At 35.0% G+C, this 15,424-nt stretch overlaps 4 protein-coding genes and 1 non-coding gene across 12 annotated transcripts; 2 read left to right on the forward strand and 3 right to left on the reverse strand.

Annotated features, from left to right (window-relative positions):
* On the forward strand, positions 1-746 carry AGP1 (arabinogalactan protein 1). Its single transcript, XM_088118161.1, has one exon. The coding sequence runs from the start codon at positions 116-118 to the stop codon at positions 497-499; it is 384 nt and encodes a 127-aa protein (XP_087974287.1). The 5' UTR covers positions 1-115; the 3' UTR covers positions 500-746.
* Positions 747-3,450: 2,704 nt separating this feature from the next.
* Positions 3,451-6,556, forward strand: LOC111011532 (uncharacterized). The gene is made up of 4 exons (XM_022285334.2): positions 3,451-4,144; positions 4,858-5,291; positions 5,917-6,188; positions 6,399-6,556. The coding sequence occupies exons 1-4, from the start codon at positions 3,643-3,645 to the stop codon at positions 6,514-6,516; spliced, it is 1,326 nt and encodes a 441-aa protein (XP_022141026.1). The 5' UTR covers positions 3,451-3,642; the 3' UTR covers positions 6,517-6,556.
* A 101-nt stretch (positions 6,557-6,657) lies between these two features.
* On the reverse strand, positions 6,658-8,054 carry LOC111011535 (2-oxoglutarate-dependent dioxygenase 19-like). Its single transcript, XM_022285338.2, has 3 exons — positions 7,761-8,054; positions 7,170-7,495; positions 6,658-7,048 (listed from the first exon to the last, which is right to left on the reverse strand). The coding sequence occupies exons 2-3, from the start codon at positions 7,491-7,493 to the stop codon at positions 6,779-6,781; spliced, it is 594 nt and encodes a 197-aa protein (XP_022141030.1). The 5' UTR covers positions 7,494-7,495; positions 7,761-8,054; the 3' UTR covers positions 6,658-6,778.
* A 361-nt stretch (positions 8,055-8,415) lies between these two features.
* On the reverse strand, positions 8,416-14,473 carry LOC111011533 (2-oxoglutarate-dependent dioxygenase 19-like). Of its 8 annotated transcripts, none has more exons than XM_088118234.1 (7): positions 14,398-14,473; positions 11,176-11,432; positions 10,623-10,858; positions 9,926-10,253; positions 9,614-9,721; positions 9,436-9,543; positions 8,416-8,592 (listed from the first exon to the last, which is right to left on the reverse strand). In XM_088118234.1, the coding sequence occupies exons 2-6, from the start codon at positions 11,410-11,412 to the stop codon at positions 9,448-9,450; spliced, it is 1,005 nt and encodes a 334-aa protein (XP_087974360.1). In that variant the 5' UTR covers positions 11,413-11,432; positions 14,398-14,473; the 3' UTR covers positions 8,416-8,592; positions 9,436-9,447. The 8 variants fall into 8 exon arrangements, with proteins under 8 accessions (XP_087974360.1, XP_087974370.1, XP_087974375.1 ...); XM_088118244.1 differs by having other exon boundaries at positions 9,436-9,523; positions 14,398-14,471; XM_088118249.1 differs by lacking the exon at positions 9,436-9,543 and having other exon boundaries at positions 14,398-14,471.
* Positions 14,474-15,136: 663 nt separating this feature from the next.
* TRNAG-GCC (transfer RNA glycine (anticodon GCC)) lies at positions 15,137-15,207 on the reverse strand. Its single transcript has one exon. It is a non-coding gene; the product is annotated as a tRNA-Gly (tRNA).
* Between the last annotated feature and the right edge of the window lie 217 nt (positions 15,208-15,424).

A 15,424-nucleotide genomic window follows, 5' to 3' on the forward strand; every position in this document is an offset into this window, starting at 1 on the left:
CGTTTCTTCTCAGAACTCACTTTCTCTCTCTTCGTCTCTCGATTTCTTCATCTTACGCACTTTCTCTCTCTAGATTCTTCGTTTTCTGCTGCTGATTTTTGATTCAGAGAGAGAAATGGCAGCCAGAAGTTTTGCGGTAATGATTTTGATCGCATTGTTGATCGGCTCCACAATCGCGCAATCGCCGTCGGCATCGCCGTCATTGCCTCCGAGCAAATCGCCGTCGAAGGCTCCGTCGGTTTCTCCGTCTATTAAGTCGCCGAAATCTTCTCCGGCGGCGGCTCCTACTCCGTCCGGTCTGAAGTCTCCTCCATCTCCTCCGGCTGCTTCGCCTTCTACTTCTCCGTCGTCATCTCCGTCTCCGGCCAGTTCTCCTTCCTCGATCTCCTCGCCGCCGGCTGACGCTCCGGCTCCCTCCGGAAACGGCGCCGCTTCGCTCTCGTTCTCGGTCTTCGGATCTGTGGCTGTGGTGCTATACGCCGCCGTTTTGATGACCTGAGAGAAGCCAGAATTTAATCAATTCTCTTTATCTGGGTGATTTATTAGTAGCTAGCAGCTTACTGAGTACATTTTTCACATTGTTCTTTTTTAAAAATATTTTATGATGGATTTCTTTTTTTTTTTTTTCCTTTCTCCGATTTAATTGTTTAATTGTTTCTAGTTGGCGATGATGTGTTTGTTGTTAACGGAGCTCCTCTGTATCTGATTCTTATCATATATTATTAATTTACATCACCTTTTCAAAATTTCTCTCTCTTTTTTCTAGTTCAGATTGTTGCTCCTTAAATTAGAAACTCCAAAGGGAAAAATAAATAAAAATTACAAGAACAAAGAAAAGCTATTACAAATTTACAAGCAATTACAATTACAATTGACAAGACAAGTTTTGAAAGTACAATTTAAGAAAAATACAAGTATATAAACCCCAAAAATTTGTTATTTAGCACAACATTATAATAATTATTTTCCCATTTACAAAAATGGTGAGAAAAGAAAAGAAACGAAAGTGGTGCAATTCTCAAGTGTATTTTTTTAATTTTTTGTGGAGCATTGAATAAATGAGGAAAGTTTTGATGAAAGGGCATGTGGGTTGGTTGGATACTTCTTGTTTAGAGCCAACAATGGTTGTGAGGAGACACAAATAGTACATCTCCATCTCCTCTTGTTCAAAATATTACAGCTTTCTACTTTCTCAAAGTAATAATAAACATTTTGAATAAAATTTCAAGTTTATTTTGGGTTCCCTTTTAGAAATGGATATATAATATTAACTCCGATGTTTAATAATTAAAATAGAGTTTGTATGAACTGTAGCAATAGTTTGAATTTTTGTTGTGCATTTGGTTATGAGATGGCCTCTATTTATTGAAAGGGAAACCTCATGTTTTCAGTCATCTTTTTTTTTTTTTTTTTTTTTTTGAATTCCTTAGATCCTGCGAACTTGAATTTAACAGTCTAATTAGTTAATAATTGAAGAATTGTCGAGCCTAAAGGTTGATCAGTCCATGTACCTCTGCTCTTGGGCTGATTTGGCCTTGGGTTGGTTGGGCTTGCATATGGGCTTAGGCTTGGGTTACGGCCCCACGAGCTGGGTCCTGACTCGTACGTGTTGCTCATGCACATGGCTTGTAACAATGTTAGAAAAATTGGTTTTCAATGTTTGAAAATTTTGTTCAAGTGTATATATCAAGCCCTTTGTTATTCACACATCATTAGTTGAACGTCAATTTATTTATGGTCAAAATATGTCATGTTGGAAATAGTTTTAACCACTTGTAGCCAGCCTATAAGAATACTGTTTTAAAATGAAATTTTGAAAATTATAAGACTAACCGCTAATTTGAGTTTTTTATTTTCTACTTTCAAATTTTTAAAAATATAAGTGTTTGATAAGGGATCTCGTTTCTTGTTTCTCAAGAGAAACGTATTTTAAAATTGTGTAGAAATTTTGGAAAATAAAATCAAGTTTCTTGTTTCCAATTTTTTTTTTCCAAAACATAGATAAACACATTATTTTATTATTTTTGATATATTAAATGCATAATAAATATAACATAAATTTTTTTAATATTTAATTTGAAAAAAAAAGAAACTTTCATGTAAAACTTTTACCTTTCTTAAATCAAAATTCTAGAAAACAACAAACAAAAAATGTTACCAAATATATTTTTGATTTTTTTCAAAAAAAAGACACAAGACAGGAAACAAGAAATAACATTTATCAAAACCAATTTTATTTTATTAGATTGAAAAACAAAAAACAGGAAATAAAAAATAAAAACATTACTGTCCTAAATCAAACCAAACTAAAAATCGAAAGACCAAACTCAAAATCAAAAGAATGATCTGAACACATATATTTTAAAAATAAGATTCTACACTATATTATATATATATATAAATATATATATATATATTTTTTTTTTCCTTTAAGAATTTCTTACAAGTAATTTATTGTTGCTTAAAAGTTGGGGAATGCCCCCAAATTACTCAAAACTTTCACTTTTCTTTTCCAAAGTTGCTTTGGGATCTCAACTCCATTTGCTCATTTTCAGCCCCTATGCATTAAATTAAAAGCTATCATCTTTTTCGTAAATCATTCACAATCTTATATTGTCATCACTTTATTTTTCATTGGTTGAGTCTGTTATTAAATTTTTATCAACATATCAATATTTTTCGTATATTTTAAATTCGATATCGATATAACAAGTGATTTGACATTATCCTGTTACTTTGTCAAATTTATTTATCAAACTTAAAATAAAAAAGGATAAAATATAATTTAAAGAAAAAGAGCATGCAACCAAAGTCATTAACAGGATTGAATAATACATGTGAGTCATCAGGATTGAATAATACATGTGAATCCCACTTGAGATTCACAAACCACTAAACCCAAAATATATATATAATATGTATTTTTTTGAAGATCTCAAAAAGAAGAATCTTCAAGAACATACCAAATAACCAACGCTCTTCCATTGAGCCACTAATTTTTTTTTCCTATTCAAGTTTCTCAGCCTTTATAATACTTTGTTTTGGTTACATCTTTTAAAATATTAATCACAAACAATATAGAATGAAGTAAGAAAGGTAGAGACCACGTCTTACCACTAGACTTCATTCACGCTATATATATTTGTTTTGGTTCTTAAACTTCACACACAAAAATTCTTTTAGATAAAATTAAAAAATCAAACTAAACTAAAATGAGTTCAAAAGTTAAAAAGGATTCCAACCATTTTTTTTAGAAATTTCGAAATTTCGAAGTCAGAGGTTATTTTAATATCTTAACTCAATAATTGAACCAAAATTTTTGTTGAGAGGGGAGATCGATCCTCTAACATTTTAATAGATGTTATAATATCTTAACCATCTTATATTAATTTAATTATCTATGAGTGGGAGTTCAACTTAATCACAATCTCTTGATCTCTTCGCTTTTGGAAGTCCAAAAAGTTGAAATTCCTCTCCCTACCCTCTTCATTCCAACTCAAAGTAGTGGGTAGAGAGAGAGAGAGGCACAAAAAGAAGAAAAAAACTCAAAAACTAGGTGACCCCAAAGCCAAAGTTGATGATCTTGATCCAAAAATCCCCACTTCAATTTCTTCTCCTCTCTCCAATTAGAAAATCAAATCAATGGCCATCCAAAAGCCACACCCAAGAAAATCAATCAATTCAATTCTCTCTCAAAAGCTCTTCATCTTCCTCCTCTCCACCTCCGCCGTCCTCCTCACCCTCTTCCACATCCGATCCCTCCACGCCGCCGCACCCTCCGCCGCCGAGCAGCTCCGGCGCTCCGTCACGTTTCTGCCCCTCAAGGACTTGCGTTACTCCCACAGAGCTCTCGAGGGGCACACGTGGTTCATGAGCTCCATGTACGACACCCACGAGGAGGGGGAGGTTCAGTTCCAGCAGTTCCCTTCGCCGGCCTCCGACGGTCGCCTCCTCTGCCTCGGCGGCCGCGACGCCCACGACGGCTCCTGGAACTACTACGCCGTCGCCTGGCCGGAAGCTCTGCCGGAAAACGCCACGTTTAGAAAAGGCTTGACCTTTGTTTCTTACAACCATTACGATTATGGTAACATCTGGCATGGCTTGTCCGCTCTCATGCCCTTCGTTGCTTGGCACCAGATTCAAGGTAAACGCCACTTTTCCAACGTTGCTTTTCGATTATTCCATTCATTAGTTCTTTTTTTAGTTTAATTAATTACTCCATCCTGTGGTGTTTTTTTTTTCCCTATTTGGTTCCAATATTTTCAAATTGTTTTAACTAAAGCCTTTCCAGGTAGGTTATGAGCTCGAGGTAATTTTATTGATTTAACATTTAGTACGGTACTCAAGTCCTTAAGATTAATGATTCGATTTCCTACTTTCCCCTGTTAAATTAAAAAACAAAAATTTATGAATGATTATGTCTAAAATTAGATGTTATGTTTTGAAAGTATAAAACTAAACTGGCATAAATTTGAGGGTTTAAAGGACCAAAGTTGTAGTCTAACCCGCAAAACTTAGATTTTGTTATTTAAAATTAAAATTAAATTACATGTAAATTTTTAGAGTTTTGTTTAATAATAAGTTCATTAACTTTATCTAATTGGGTCCTAACATTTAAATATAGTGTCATAAGTGTTTATTACAGCTCCATAAACTTTCATATTGCATCTAACAAAGTAAGATATTTTTCAAAATCTAAAAAAAGAAAAAAAAAAAAAGAGGGTACCCTATATAAAAGTATAAAAGTAGAAAAGTAGAAACAGAAAATGAAGAAAAAAGAAACGTTTCACCTAAGAAAAACCAAAATTTCGTCACATGATTTTCAGTGGTTGATTTGGATTTTTATTCATGGTTTAGGAAATTGTGAGGCTCCGGAGAGATGGATCTTGTACCATTGGGGGGAGGTGAGGGTGTGGATGGCGACATGGCTGATGACGTTAATGGAGGCCACCTTCGGCCGGCCACCAGAGATCGAGGCCTTCCATGGCGTCGGCGAGGGGCAGGCGGTGTGCTTCGAGAAGGCGGTGGTGATGAGGCACAACGAGGGAGGAATGTCCCGACAGCGGAGAATGGAAACCTACGACTTGATGAGATGCAAGGCCAGGTTGTTCTGCAACGTCACCTCGCCTGAGCCATCACCGGCGGTGGGGATGACACTGCTCATGAGAACAGGGGCGAGGTCGTTTAAGAACGAAACCGCGGTGGTCAAGATATTTGGAGAGGAATGTGATAAAGTCCCCGGTTGCCACCTTACTGTAACTCACTCGAATAATCTAACCTTTTGTGATCAGGTATTCACTTGAGCTATATTTGGATTAGATTTTTTTTTTTCAAAATAATAAGTACTCGAATGTAACTCATTAGTTATTGACATCTACTTTAAGCTTGAAAAGGGGAAAAAAAACTTTAACAATTTGTAGATGATGAAATATTTATTTTATATAGTTAGAATCTAAGACACGAGACATAGATATATACGACATGGATACGGTGACACCTTATTTTTTAAAAATCTAAGACACCGACATAGCAAGGACAAGTTTGTTAAAATATACCATTTTTTAGGAAGGAAATTCAAAGTCAATAAACTTATGCATTTTTATGTATTAAAAAAATGAATTTGATATATTTTATTCTCAAAGTTTATTATTTTGTCCTATACTATTATTTATGTCAATTTCTTATGTTGAGTAAGTGTGTTTGATATGACTAGTACGTGTGACATGCGTCTATTAAACTATTAAGTATACGAATGTAAGAGTGTCAACACGACACGTACCCAAAATGAAGTGTCTGTGTGTTAGAAGTATATAAAAAAAAATTAATTAAAACTATGGTTTCATATGATCATACTTCTAAGTTTGCTTTCATTTATGCTGATGAAAATGCAAATGCAAATGCAAATGAAAAAAACAGGTGAGTTTGATGGGGAAGACAGACATATTGGTATCCCCACATGGAGCACAGTTGACAAACCTGTTTCTAATGGACAGAAACAGCAGTGTTATGGAGTTTTTCCCCAAAGGATGGCTCAAGCTTGCAGGCATTGGCCAGTTCGTGTTCCGTTGGCTCGCAAGCTGGTCTGGAATGACGCATCAAGGTGATTGGAGAGACCCTCATGGCCCCGCCTGTCCCTATCCCGAACACGACCGTCGTTGCATGTCCGTTTATAAAAGTGGCACCATCGGGTACGCTTCTATTTTAGAATCCCATTTTCATCTCTAAACTTTTACCCGTTACCTGAGCTTCGAATGAAAGATTATTATATGCATTTATATTGAAATGTGAGTATACGTCTAGTTTGTCTATAAATTTGAATATATTTACGATTATAATCAAAATAGAGAATAAAATAGAAAATTTTTCGTATATTTATTTTTGTTGTTGATGTTAAACAGATACAATAGAACACAGTTTTCTGAGTGGGCTAAGAATGTTCTGAATGAGGTGAAGATGAGAAAGATGGAAGAAGCAGCGGGCTCTGCAAATCATGTTCATGAATGTTTTTGTAACTAAATATTGTTGCCCAACCTTAAATGCAAATTTATTTTACATACACCATCTAGTTTTTCCCTTTTAAATAAACATTGTAGAAAAAATATTGCAATTCATGCCTTTGTCAAATGTAATCACACCCGAGATTTTAAATGTCCATAGTGATCGAGGAATAAGAAAGCTCTAATAAATACATTTCTACTAACTTTTTGACGTGGTGTATTTTTATTGACTAAAATGTTTTAGTAGGATCCATTTATCTCTCAAATACAGTACAAATAAGCTAATAAAAACACATACGATAAAGATCGAGATTCAAAGTAGACAAATGCGTTGGATCTTGGAGATTGCTACTATACACCATTTGCATATAATCTATGTATTTGATGTGCTTAAGCAAAGGAGGATTGGTGAGTTTATTCAGCAATTGAGGTGCAGGACCAACCACTGTTTCAGGTGATGGCCGAACTGCCATGACTATAGACAACCTTGTGGCCTTATTGTTCACCGTTGCTCTGTGCAAAACGCTCTTGTACTTACCATTGCTCAAGATCTACCACACCCAAAAACAAATTCAACTCATCAATTATTACTTACCTACCTCCGGAAAGGTCGGAGATTTAAATCTTTCTACCTTAACTAAAAAAAAGGAAAAAGGAAAAATGGATTTGTACCTCTAGTTGGTCAGCTACATGAACTAGAAATGAATTGGGAATGGGATTGACATTCACCCAGTTGCCTTGATGCAAGATTTGAAGGCCAGAAATTTGGTTATGAAGAAGAAGGGTGAGAAGGCAATGATCAGAGTGAGATGGCAAACCCATTGCAAGCTCTGGCTGTGGACATGGCGGATAAAAGTTTGCTGCAAACAAAACTGAGCACGATTCAAAATCCACTGCTCTCTCTAGATTACAGGTTTCCAACCCCAGGCTCTCTGAGATTCCTCCCACCAATTCTCTCGCAATTTCAATGGTTGTTTTGCAGTATTCTTCCAACATCTCTTTGCAACCAACCAATATTTTAGATTTACATGTTACAGATTAAACGGTTAAGAATCCCCCATTAAAAAAATAAGGAACCTATAATAAAAGTGTATAATAGACATGAACTATTCCTCTCATTACTAATAATGAGTATCTAGTGAAAAATGAGATTCGATCAAGATTGATGAATCAAGAGAGAGTCACGATCTTAACCGATTGATTTTGAGATAGAACCTCATGGATATGAACAAACAAAGAATATTGAGATCGTTTCAGCATCACCTGAATCTGGGAGGTTTAGTTGGGGAATGGAAGTTGGGATGAAGAAAGATTTTCAAGTAATCCCTCCAGAACAACACCTTCTTTTTCTGAGGATTGATGCTGGTGCCATATTTGATGGGGTCAAGAACATTCTCTGTTTTTGTACTCTGTCTTTTCTTCCTCTGTTAGATCAAAAAACTCTCTACAAATATCCATCATCTCCTTCATCATCCTCTCCTCCACTCCATGATTCATCACCTATTGCAAATGGGTTTCTTTTGAGAAAGAAACAGTAGTTTTTAAGTACTTAGTTTTGTCATGAGCTTGTTTTCAACTGGGCCTCTATAATTTTAAGAGCTTCGATTCCGTTTGCCTGGTCAAGTCTCACCAATTGTCTCTACATTAACATATTGAATACATGACACTTAGATACAAAAAAATGGATGAATTTTCTGGGCGGGTAAAAGATGGGACGCTAAAATCAAATTAGAACTTTGAGATGAGAAAGATGAAGTAAAAATTAAGTGAAAATTATAAAACCAAATTGCTTTAATCATTCCTACCAAATTTCTAGCTCTACCCCAACATCTACGTACCATGAAGAAACCCCAGTCCTGGCATGCCTTGCCGAGCTGATCCACGACTTTGGCTCGTTGATCGGGAGTACCCGTGGTGAGAAGAGAGAAATCAATGGTGGGGATCGAATCTCCAACACCTTGTGGAGCTGCATCGACAGCGCCACCGTCGCCGGAGAAGATGCAAGAGGAAGGAATGGAGGCAAAGTTGAGTGTTTCAGCTATGGTTTTGATGCTGGCCATTGCCGGTGGAATCATTCAACAGCTGTTTTACAAGGCTGGAGAACAAGAGTTTGAACTCAAAAATATGTTTAACAAGAGTCTTCTGGATTTGGTCATTTGGACATAATTTAAGTACTATGCTAATCTTAACAAAACGTAGAGAAAAAAAGGTTGATTAACAAAACTACCCACCACCTAATCCTATATATGTTTAAAAAATGAGGAGTTCTATAATTTGTTTGTCGTTTCTCGTTAAGAAATGTTTTAGAATTGTATAGAAATTTTAGAAACAGTAAAATCAAGTTTTCTATTTCTAATTTGTTTACCTAAAACATAGATAAAAATATTGTTTTATTATTTTTGACTTGTATAATAAATATAATATAAATTTTTTTAATATTTAACTTGAAAATGAAAAAAAAAACTAAGTTAAAATTTTAGAGAGAAAAAAAAAGAAATGTTATCAAATATATTTTTGTTTTTAAATAAAAAAAGGTAAGAAATAGGAAAAAGTTACCAAAAACAATATTATTTTTGTAAATTGAAAAACAGGAAACAGGAAATAAGGAAGCAAACACATTACGGGCCTAAATCAATCCAAACTCAAAATCAAAGGAATAATATTTTTTATAGATAATGAAAGGAATAATTTGAACATACATTTTAAACATAAGATTTAACATTATTTATATATATTTTTTGAAGAATTTCTTGCAAGTAATTTTTGTGCAGATTATTGCAATCGATGAACATGGTAGAAAAGAATATGGCAATTGATGCCTTTGTCAAATGCAATTATACCAAAGATTTTAAATGTCATAGTGATCACCGAATAAGAGAACTCTAACGAATACACTTATCTATCAAAAACAGTACAAATAAGATAATAAAATACGTACGGGAATACTTCCCTATTGAGTAGGTAGGAGAGATCGAGATTCAAAGTAGACGAATTCGATCCAAGCAGGAATCTTGGAGATTGCTGCTCTGCACCATTTGCATATAATCTGTGTATTTGATGTGCTTAAACAAAGGAGGATTGGTGAGTTTATTCAGCAACTGAGGTGCAGGACTAACCACTGTTTCAGGTGATGACCCAACTGCCACGGCTATAGACAACCTTGTGGCCTTATTGTTCACCATTGCTCTGTGTAAAACGCTCTTGTACTTCCCATTGCTCAAGATCTATCATACCAAGAAAACAAACTCAACTCGTCAAGTATTATTTACCTCCCTAAAGGTCAGAGATTCAAATCCTCCCATCTTTTAAAGTTTTCTTCCTTAGATTAGGACTCGAATACTAATTCGAGACCCATGACAAAATTTTAATCTTTTGAACGTATTCTCGGCATAATTAAACAAAAGAAAAAGGACAAAATGGATGTGTACCTCAAGTTGGTCAGCTACATTAACCAGAAATGAATTGGGAATGGGATTGACATCCACCCAGTTCCCTTGATGCAAGATTTGAAGGCCAGAAATTTGGTTTTGAAGAAGAAGAGTGAGAAGGCACTGATCAGAGTGAGATGGCAAACCCCTTGCAAGCTCTGGCTGTGGATATGGTGGATAAAAGTTTGCTGCAAACAGAGTTGAGCACGATTCAAAATCTACTGCTCTCTCTAGATGGCAGGTTTCCAGTCCCAAGCTCTCTGAGATTCCTCTCACCAATTCTCTTGCCATTTCTATGCTTCTTTTGCAGTATTCTTCCAATATCTCTCTGCAACCCACCATTCCAATATCTCTCTGCAACCCACCATTAGTTTAGATTTGCTCAGAATCCCACGTTGAAAAAAATGGGACCTTAAAAGGTTTATAATGGACATGAGTTATTCATCTCATTACCAATTGGTTTTGAGATGAAACCTTATGAATATTGATATGGTATCAGAGTCCAACAAACTTAAACAAACACGGTTCAAAAATGAGAATTCGGATAAGATTGATGAACCAAAAGAGGCACGATCTTGAGAGACATGTTAAAGATCCCACGATGAAAAGAAACAGAACCAGATTTGCACATTACATATTACACTATTAGTTGAGAAACAGAGTAAACAGAGAATCATTGAGATCATTTCAGCATCACCTGAATCTTGGAGGTTTAGTTGGGGAATGGAATTTGGGATGAACAAAGATTTTCAAGTAATCTCTCCAGAACAACACCTTCTCTTTCTGAGGATTGAAGCTGGTGCCATATCTGATGGGGTCAAGAACATGCTCTGTTTTGTACTCTGTCTTTTCTTCCTCTGTTAGATCAAAAAACTCTCTGCAAATATCTATCATCTCCCTCATCACCCTCTCCTCCACTCCATGATTCATCACCTGCATTCTCACTCTCACACTCCCTTAATCTCTGTTGCAAATGGGTTTTCTTTTGAGAAAGAAAAAATCGTTTTTAAGTATGTTTTGGGCATGTTTTCAATTGGGTGTCTGTAATTTTAAGAGTTCCGATTCGGTTTCTATGGTTTAGTCAAGTCTCATCAATTGTCTTTCACACTAACATATTGAATACGTAACATTTAAATACGAGAAAATAGGTGAATTTTTCAAGTGGGTAAAAGATAGGACGAAACCAAATTGAAACTTTTAAGATAAGAAACATGAACTAAAATCAAGTCAAAATTACAACATTTACGTACCACGAAGAAGCCCCAGTCCTGGCAAGCCTTGCCGAGCTCATCGACAACTTTGGCTCGTTGATCGGGAGTACCCATGGTGAGAAGAGAGAAATCAATGGTGGGGATCGAATCTTCGACACCTCGTGGAGCTGCCTTGGCAGCACCATCGTTGGCGGAGAAGATGTAAGAGGAAGGAATGGAGGCTAAGTTGGGTGTTTCAGCTATGGTTTTGACGCTGGCCACCGCCGGTGGAGCCATTCAGCAGCTGTTTTCCAAGGCTAGAGAACAAGAGCATGAGCTCAAAAATATGTTAAAAAGTCTTCTGGATTTGGTCATGGACATAATTAAAGTAATATGCTCTGATAAAAAAAATGTTAAAAAAGTAGATTAACCAAACCACTCACCACCTAATCCTATATAAAATTAAAAGTTGATTAAGTTGATTATCTATATTATTAAAGGTATTTCTGATCGATCTTATGTGTAGGAGAGTATTATTTAGACAAAGAATTTCAATTTCAAATTAAATACAAAGAAGTGGAAAAAGGATCATCTTTTCTTTTCTGCAATCACATCTTTGATCCGATCTTAAATAATCATATAATAAAATATAAATATTTTAATAATAATATGTGATTTTAAAAGAGATGAAAATAGATAAACATAAAAGTTCAGATTCGTTTAGATAAGAGGGTTTGTCCTACTTAATTCTTCAATACAGATTGTGTTTTTTAGAAAAATCTATTGCTTCATTTTGATCTAAATTAATTGCTTTTTCTCTGAAAAATAATATGAGATGGAGACATGCTTCTCACCTATCCTCGTAAGTTAGTTTTGTCCTTTACTAAACTTACACCATCGCATTAAATATGATATCCTATGTGTTTCTTGATAATTATAGAGAATAAATTGAGACATCTCATGTTTTTGTTAAAATGTTCAGACTATAAGTTATGATGACGACATTGTAAACTATTTTAATCACTTTAAATATAATTGATTTGATGATCCCAACACACCTCTAAATGACCAATTTCTCAAAAATCAAATACATGGCACTCAGGTAATGAGAGAAGGAAAATTTGAAAGGTTTAATATTAAGAGATCTTTTAGCACATAATCTTTGAAACACAATTGTAGCCTAAGATAAACTCGTCACTAAATATGTACCGTAAACTTAGTGTGAGAAATTCGAGTTGTGCGTAAACTGTCTAAATCTCCATTTAACCAAACTTGAAATATTTGTCTATAAGCTTCCTCGATCCGTTTTCTGACATTATCCACGACGACTTACATCAACTTTCCAAGCTAACCGCTCTTCATCAATGCCCTTAACTCATCTTTTCTTTTCGCCGTTTTTCCTTTTCCTTTTCCATCCCTCTTTTTCTTTTTCTTTTTTTTTGATCAGAAAATACTTTTTGTCCCTATATTTTCATATTTACGGTGTGTTTGAGAGTGATTTTTGCATGGCCAAAATCACCTTTATCTAGGTTAAAATCACTTTTCTATCCATTGATAAGGTTTGACAAATTAAAAATTTTAATTTTAGAAAATTTAAAATCAATTTAATTTTGATTTTTATGGTATCATAATATACTTTTGTCCTAATTTCATCTTGAAAAGGGGTCCTTGATCACCTCAAGAGATTTTTAGGCAAAATTAGCATACATAATTATTATCGTGAGGATTGAGCTGGCAAAAGAGATTCTCCTCCTTTTTTGGACTGGAAGATAATATCTATCCTAGTTGTCCATAGCCATAGGAAAAAAAGAAAAAAAAGTATGTCCATAGCCATAGGAAAAAAAGAAAAAAAAGTATGATGAAGCCAAATGCTCTTGGATGGGCAGTTTCATAGGGAGATAAATCCTTTTTTCAATGTTGTAGTCTATCACTTTGAGATCATGAGAAGCTCGTGAATTGATAGAATTATGGCATGCATCTCTGAGGAGAGTGGCACGGCCAAACATCATCTCAGAAGCGAATCAACTTATCATTGTCCGACCAAAGTCTAGTCTAAGTTCTATCGGAGACTTCTGTAAAAAATAATACCTTTTGTGGGTGTGTTTGAGAGTGATGGTAGAATGAGTGAATTTTGAAAGAAAGAAATTTAAGCATACTTAGATTTTTTAAAATCATCATCCCACTAATACGTTAAAAATCAACATTTTGTTAGAAAAAAAAAAACGAAATACACATGGGATGAAAAATGGAAAGAGGAGAGGTTACTTTTTGGGCTGGTCTCATGGGCCGAGTGAGTATGATATGGAAAACCCATAAGCTGATGTGGACAAATTTGTAATTTGGACTGGGCTGAGCTCAAAAAGCAGCCCACGAAATAAACCTGTAGTCTGATATTGTCCGAAATTAATTGCTTCTATAAATAGCTTAACTTTAAGACTTGAATAGTTTAAGTATTCTCTTGCATACACTTCCCTTCCTGCGCTTTTCCATAATAGCGAAATTTTCTCTCTATTTCCAACTCTGGATCTTAGTTTTCTCACAGTGGGAATTTAGGTTTGTAAGCACAATGTGCTCTGACTGGAATTTCAATGTTGTTGTGGTTCTTCTACATTGCAAGTAGAGGTTACTCTGTTCTCGCCCTTTCTCTTCTCCGTTTCATTTTGTGAATTTTAGTTCTCTCTCGCTAGTTTTTTTAGGGTTTTAGTACTTGATGCACTTTGTAATCTATTATCGTCTAATCGATATTCCAATCCAACGCCATTGTGGATCGCCCTACCTTGCAAGAAGAGGTTCCTCTGTTTTCTCTTGTCAATTCCCTCCAAGTATCTCATCTCCACTTATTGAATTAACCAATGGTATTAATTTCAATTTCTTTACGGGTGAGAAGTTTTAATTTCGACTTCAAATGCTCCAAATGGTTGAATTCTATAGAATTATTGGATGATTATTTTAAGTAAAAATTAATGTATTATTTTATGCGATTTTTTAAGGAAATTTTGTTTGATTTTATTGGGAGTCATTGATGATTGAAGGCTCAGTAATTGGTATTCTTGAGGCCCATCAACCCAAAAAGAGAGAGAAAGCAAATGACCGGTCCCCAATTTCTAAACTAATTTTCTCTTCAACACCCATCAATGAACTCTTCATCATTGAAGGTTCGTTGCAATAATTATCACAAAATTATAAACATGCAAAGAGATGCAAATGACTGTGCAACACCGTAGTAAGTGATATTGCAAGAATTTCAAGTTCAATGAACAAAAATGAGATAGATAAACATACCTCTAAGAGAATATCCATACCCACATCCATTAGATTTATTTTCAGCAACTTGACTAATTCCACTAGGAACTGAACTGTTTAGGTACCATTAATATCTGAAATAAAATGAAAAAATAAAATAAAATATAGCAATTGAGTGTTACAGCATAGGTCACTTACAGATTTTTGCTTTCTGCTCAGTGCTCATGGCTGCAAGGAGGGCTCCAAAATTTGCCACGACCGAATATGGCAAATGGAGAGCAACAATGGTTTGTAGGTGATATGTGCAATTAGGGAAGTCTTGGTTGATAACCAATCTAGCAACCACAAAACTACTATAAGAAAGTAAATTGCACTCCAAAAGGCAAAAACATTGAAGAAAGAGATCTAATACCCAGATTTGTCACATCAATTGATGACACTCAAGAGGGTCATGCCATTCTTTGTACTTGGTGGAAACTAGGAAAGACAAGTCAAGTCTGTAAGACAACCATAAACCAAAGCCAAGGACATTCACCATCTCACTTTCAAGAAAAGATTGACCTTCATCACCGGTTAAATTCTTCTTTACTCAGTGATGGAGAGTGAAAGCATTGATCTCACCATACTGTATTTTGCACAAGGTATAAATTCCAATCTGGTATTAACCATCTACGCTGGTAACTCTATATTTTAAAACAATGTTGGGTTATACATGTTTGCAGTAGACATTTCTTATTCAACAAACTTATAAAAACATTAAGCTATTATCCTGATCTTGGGCGGATAGCGGGAATCGAACCCGCATCTTCTCCTTGGCAAGGAGAAATTTTACCATTCAACTATATCCGCTTTTTTTATTTTGATCTGCGACGTATAGTATTCATCATTGCAGAGCTAACCTATATACTAGACTATTATATCCACCAGACAAACATAAGTTTTGCCAATTTTGATTCAAAGTCGTATCAATTCATATAACAAATTCTTAAACTTGTGTCCAGATTGAATCAAAACTAATTAGTTCTTTGTGTTAATTTCATAGTTAGGATTAAAAAACAAGGTTCAC

This window comes from Momordica charantia (genome assembly GCF_013281855.1).
Source record: "Momordica charantia cultivar OHB3-1 chromosome 10 unlocalized genomic scaffold, Mcharantia_2.0 BLBB01000010.1, whole genome shotgun sequence".
NCBI lineage: Eukaryota > Viridiplantae > Streptophyta > Magnoliopsida > Cucurbitales > Cucurbitaceae > Momordica > Momordica charantia.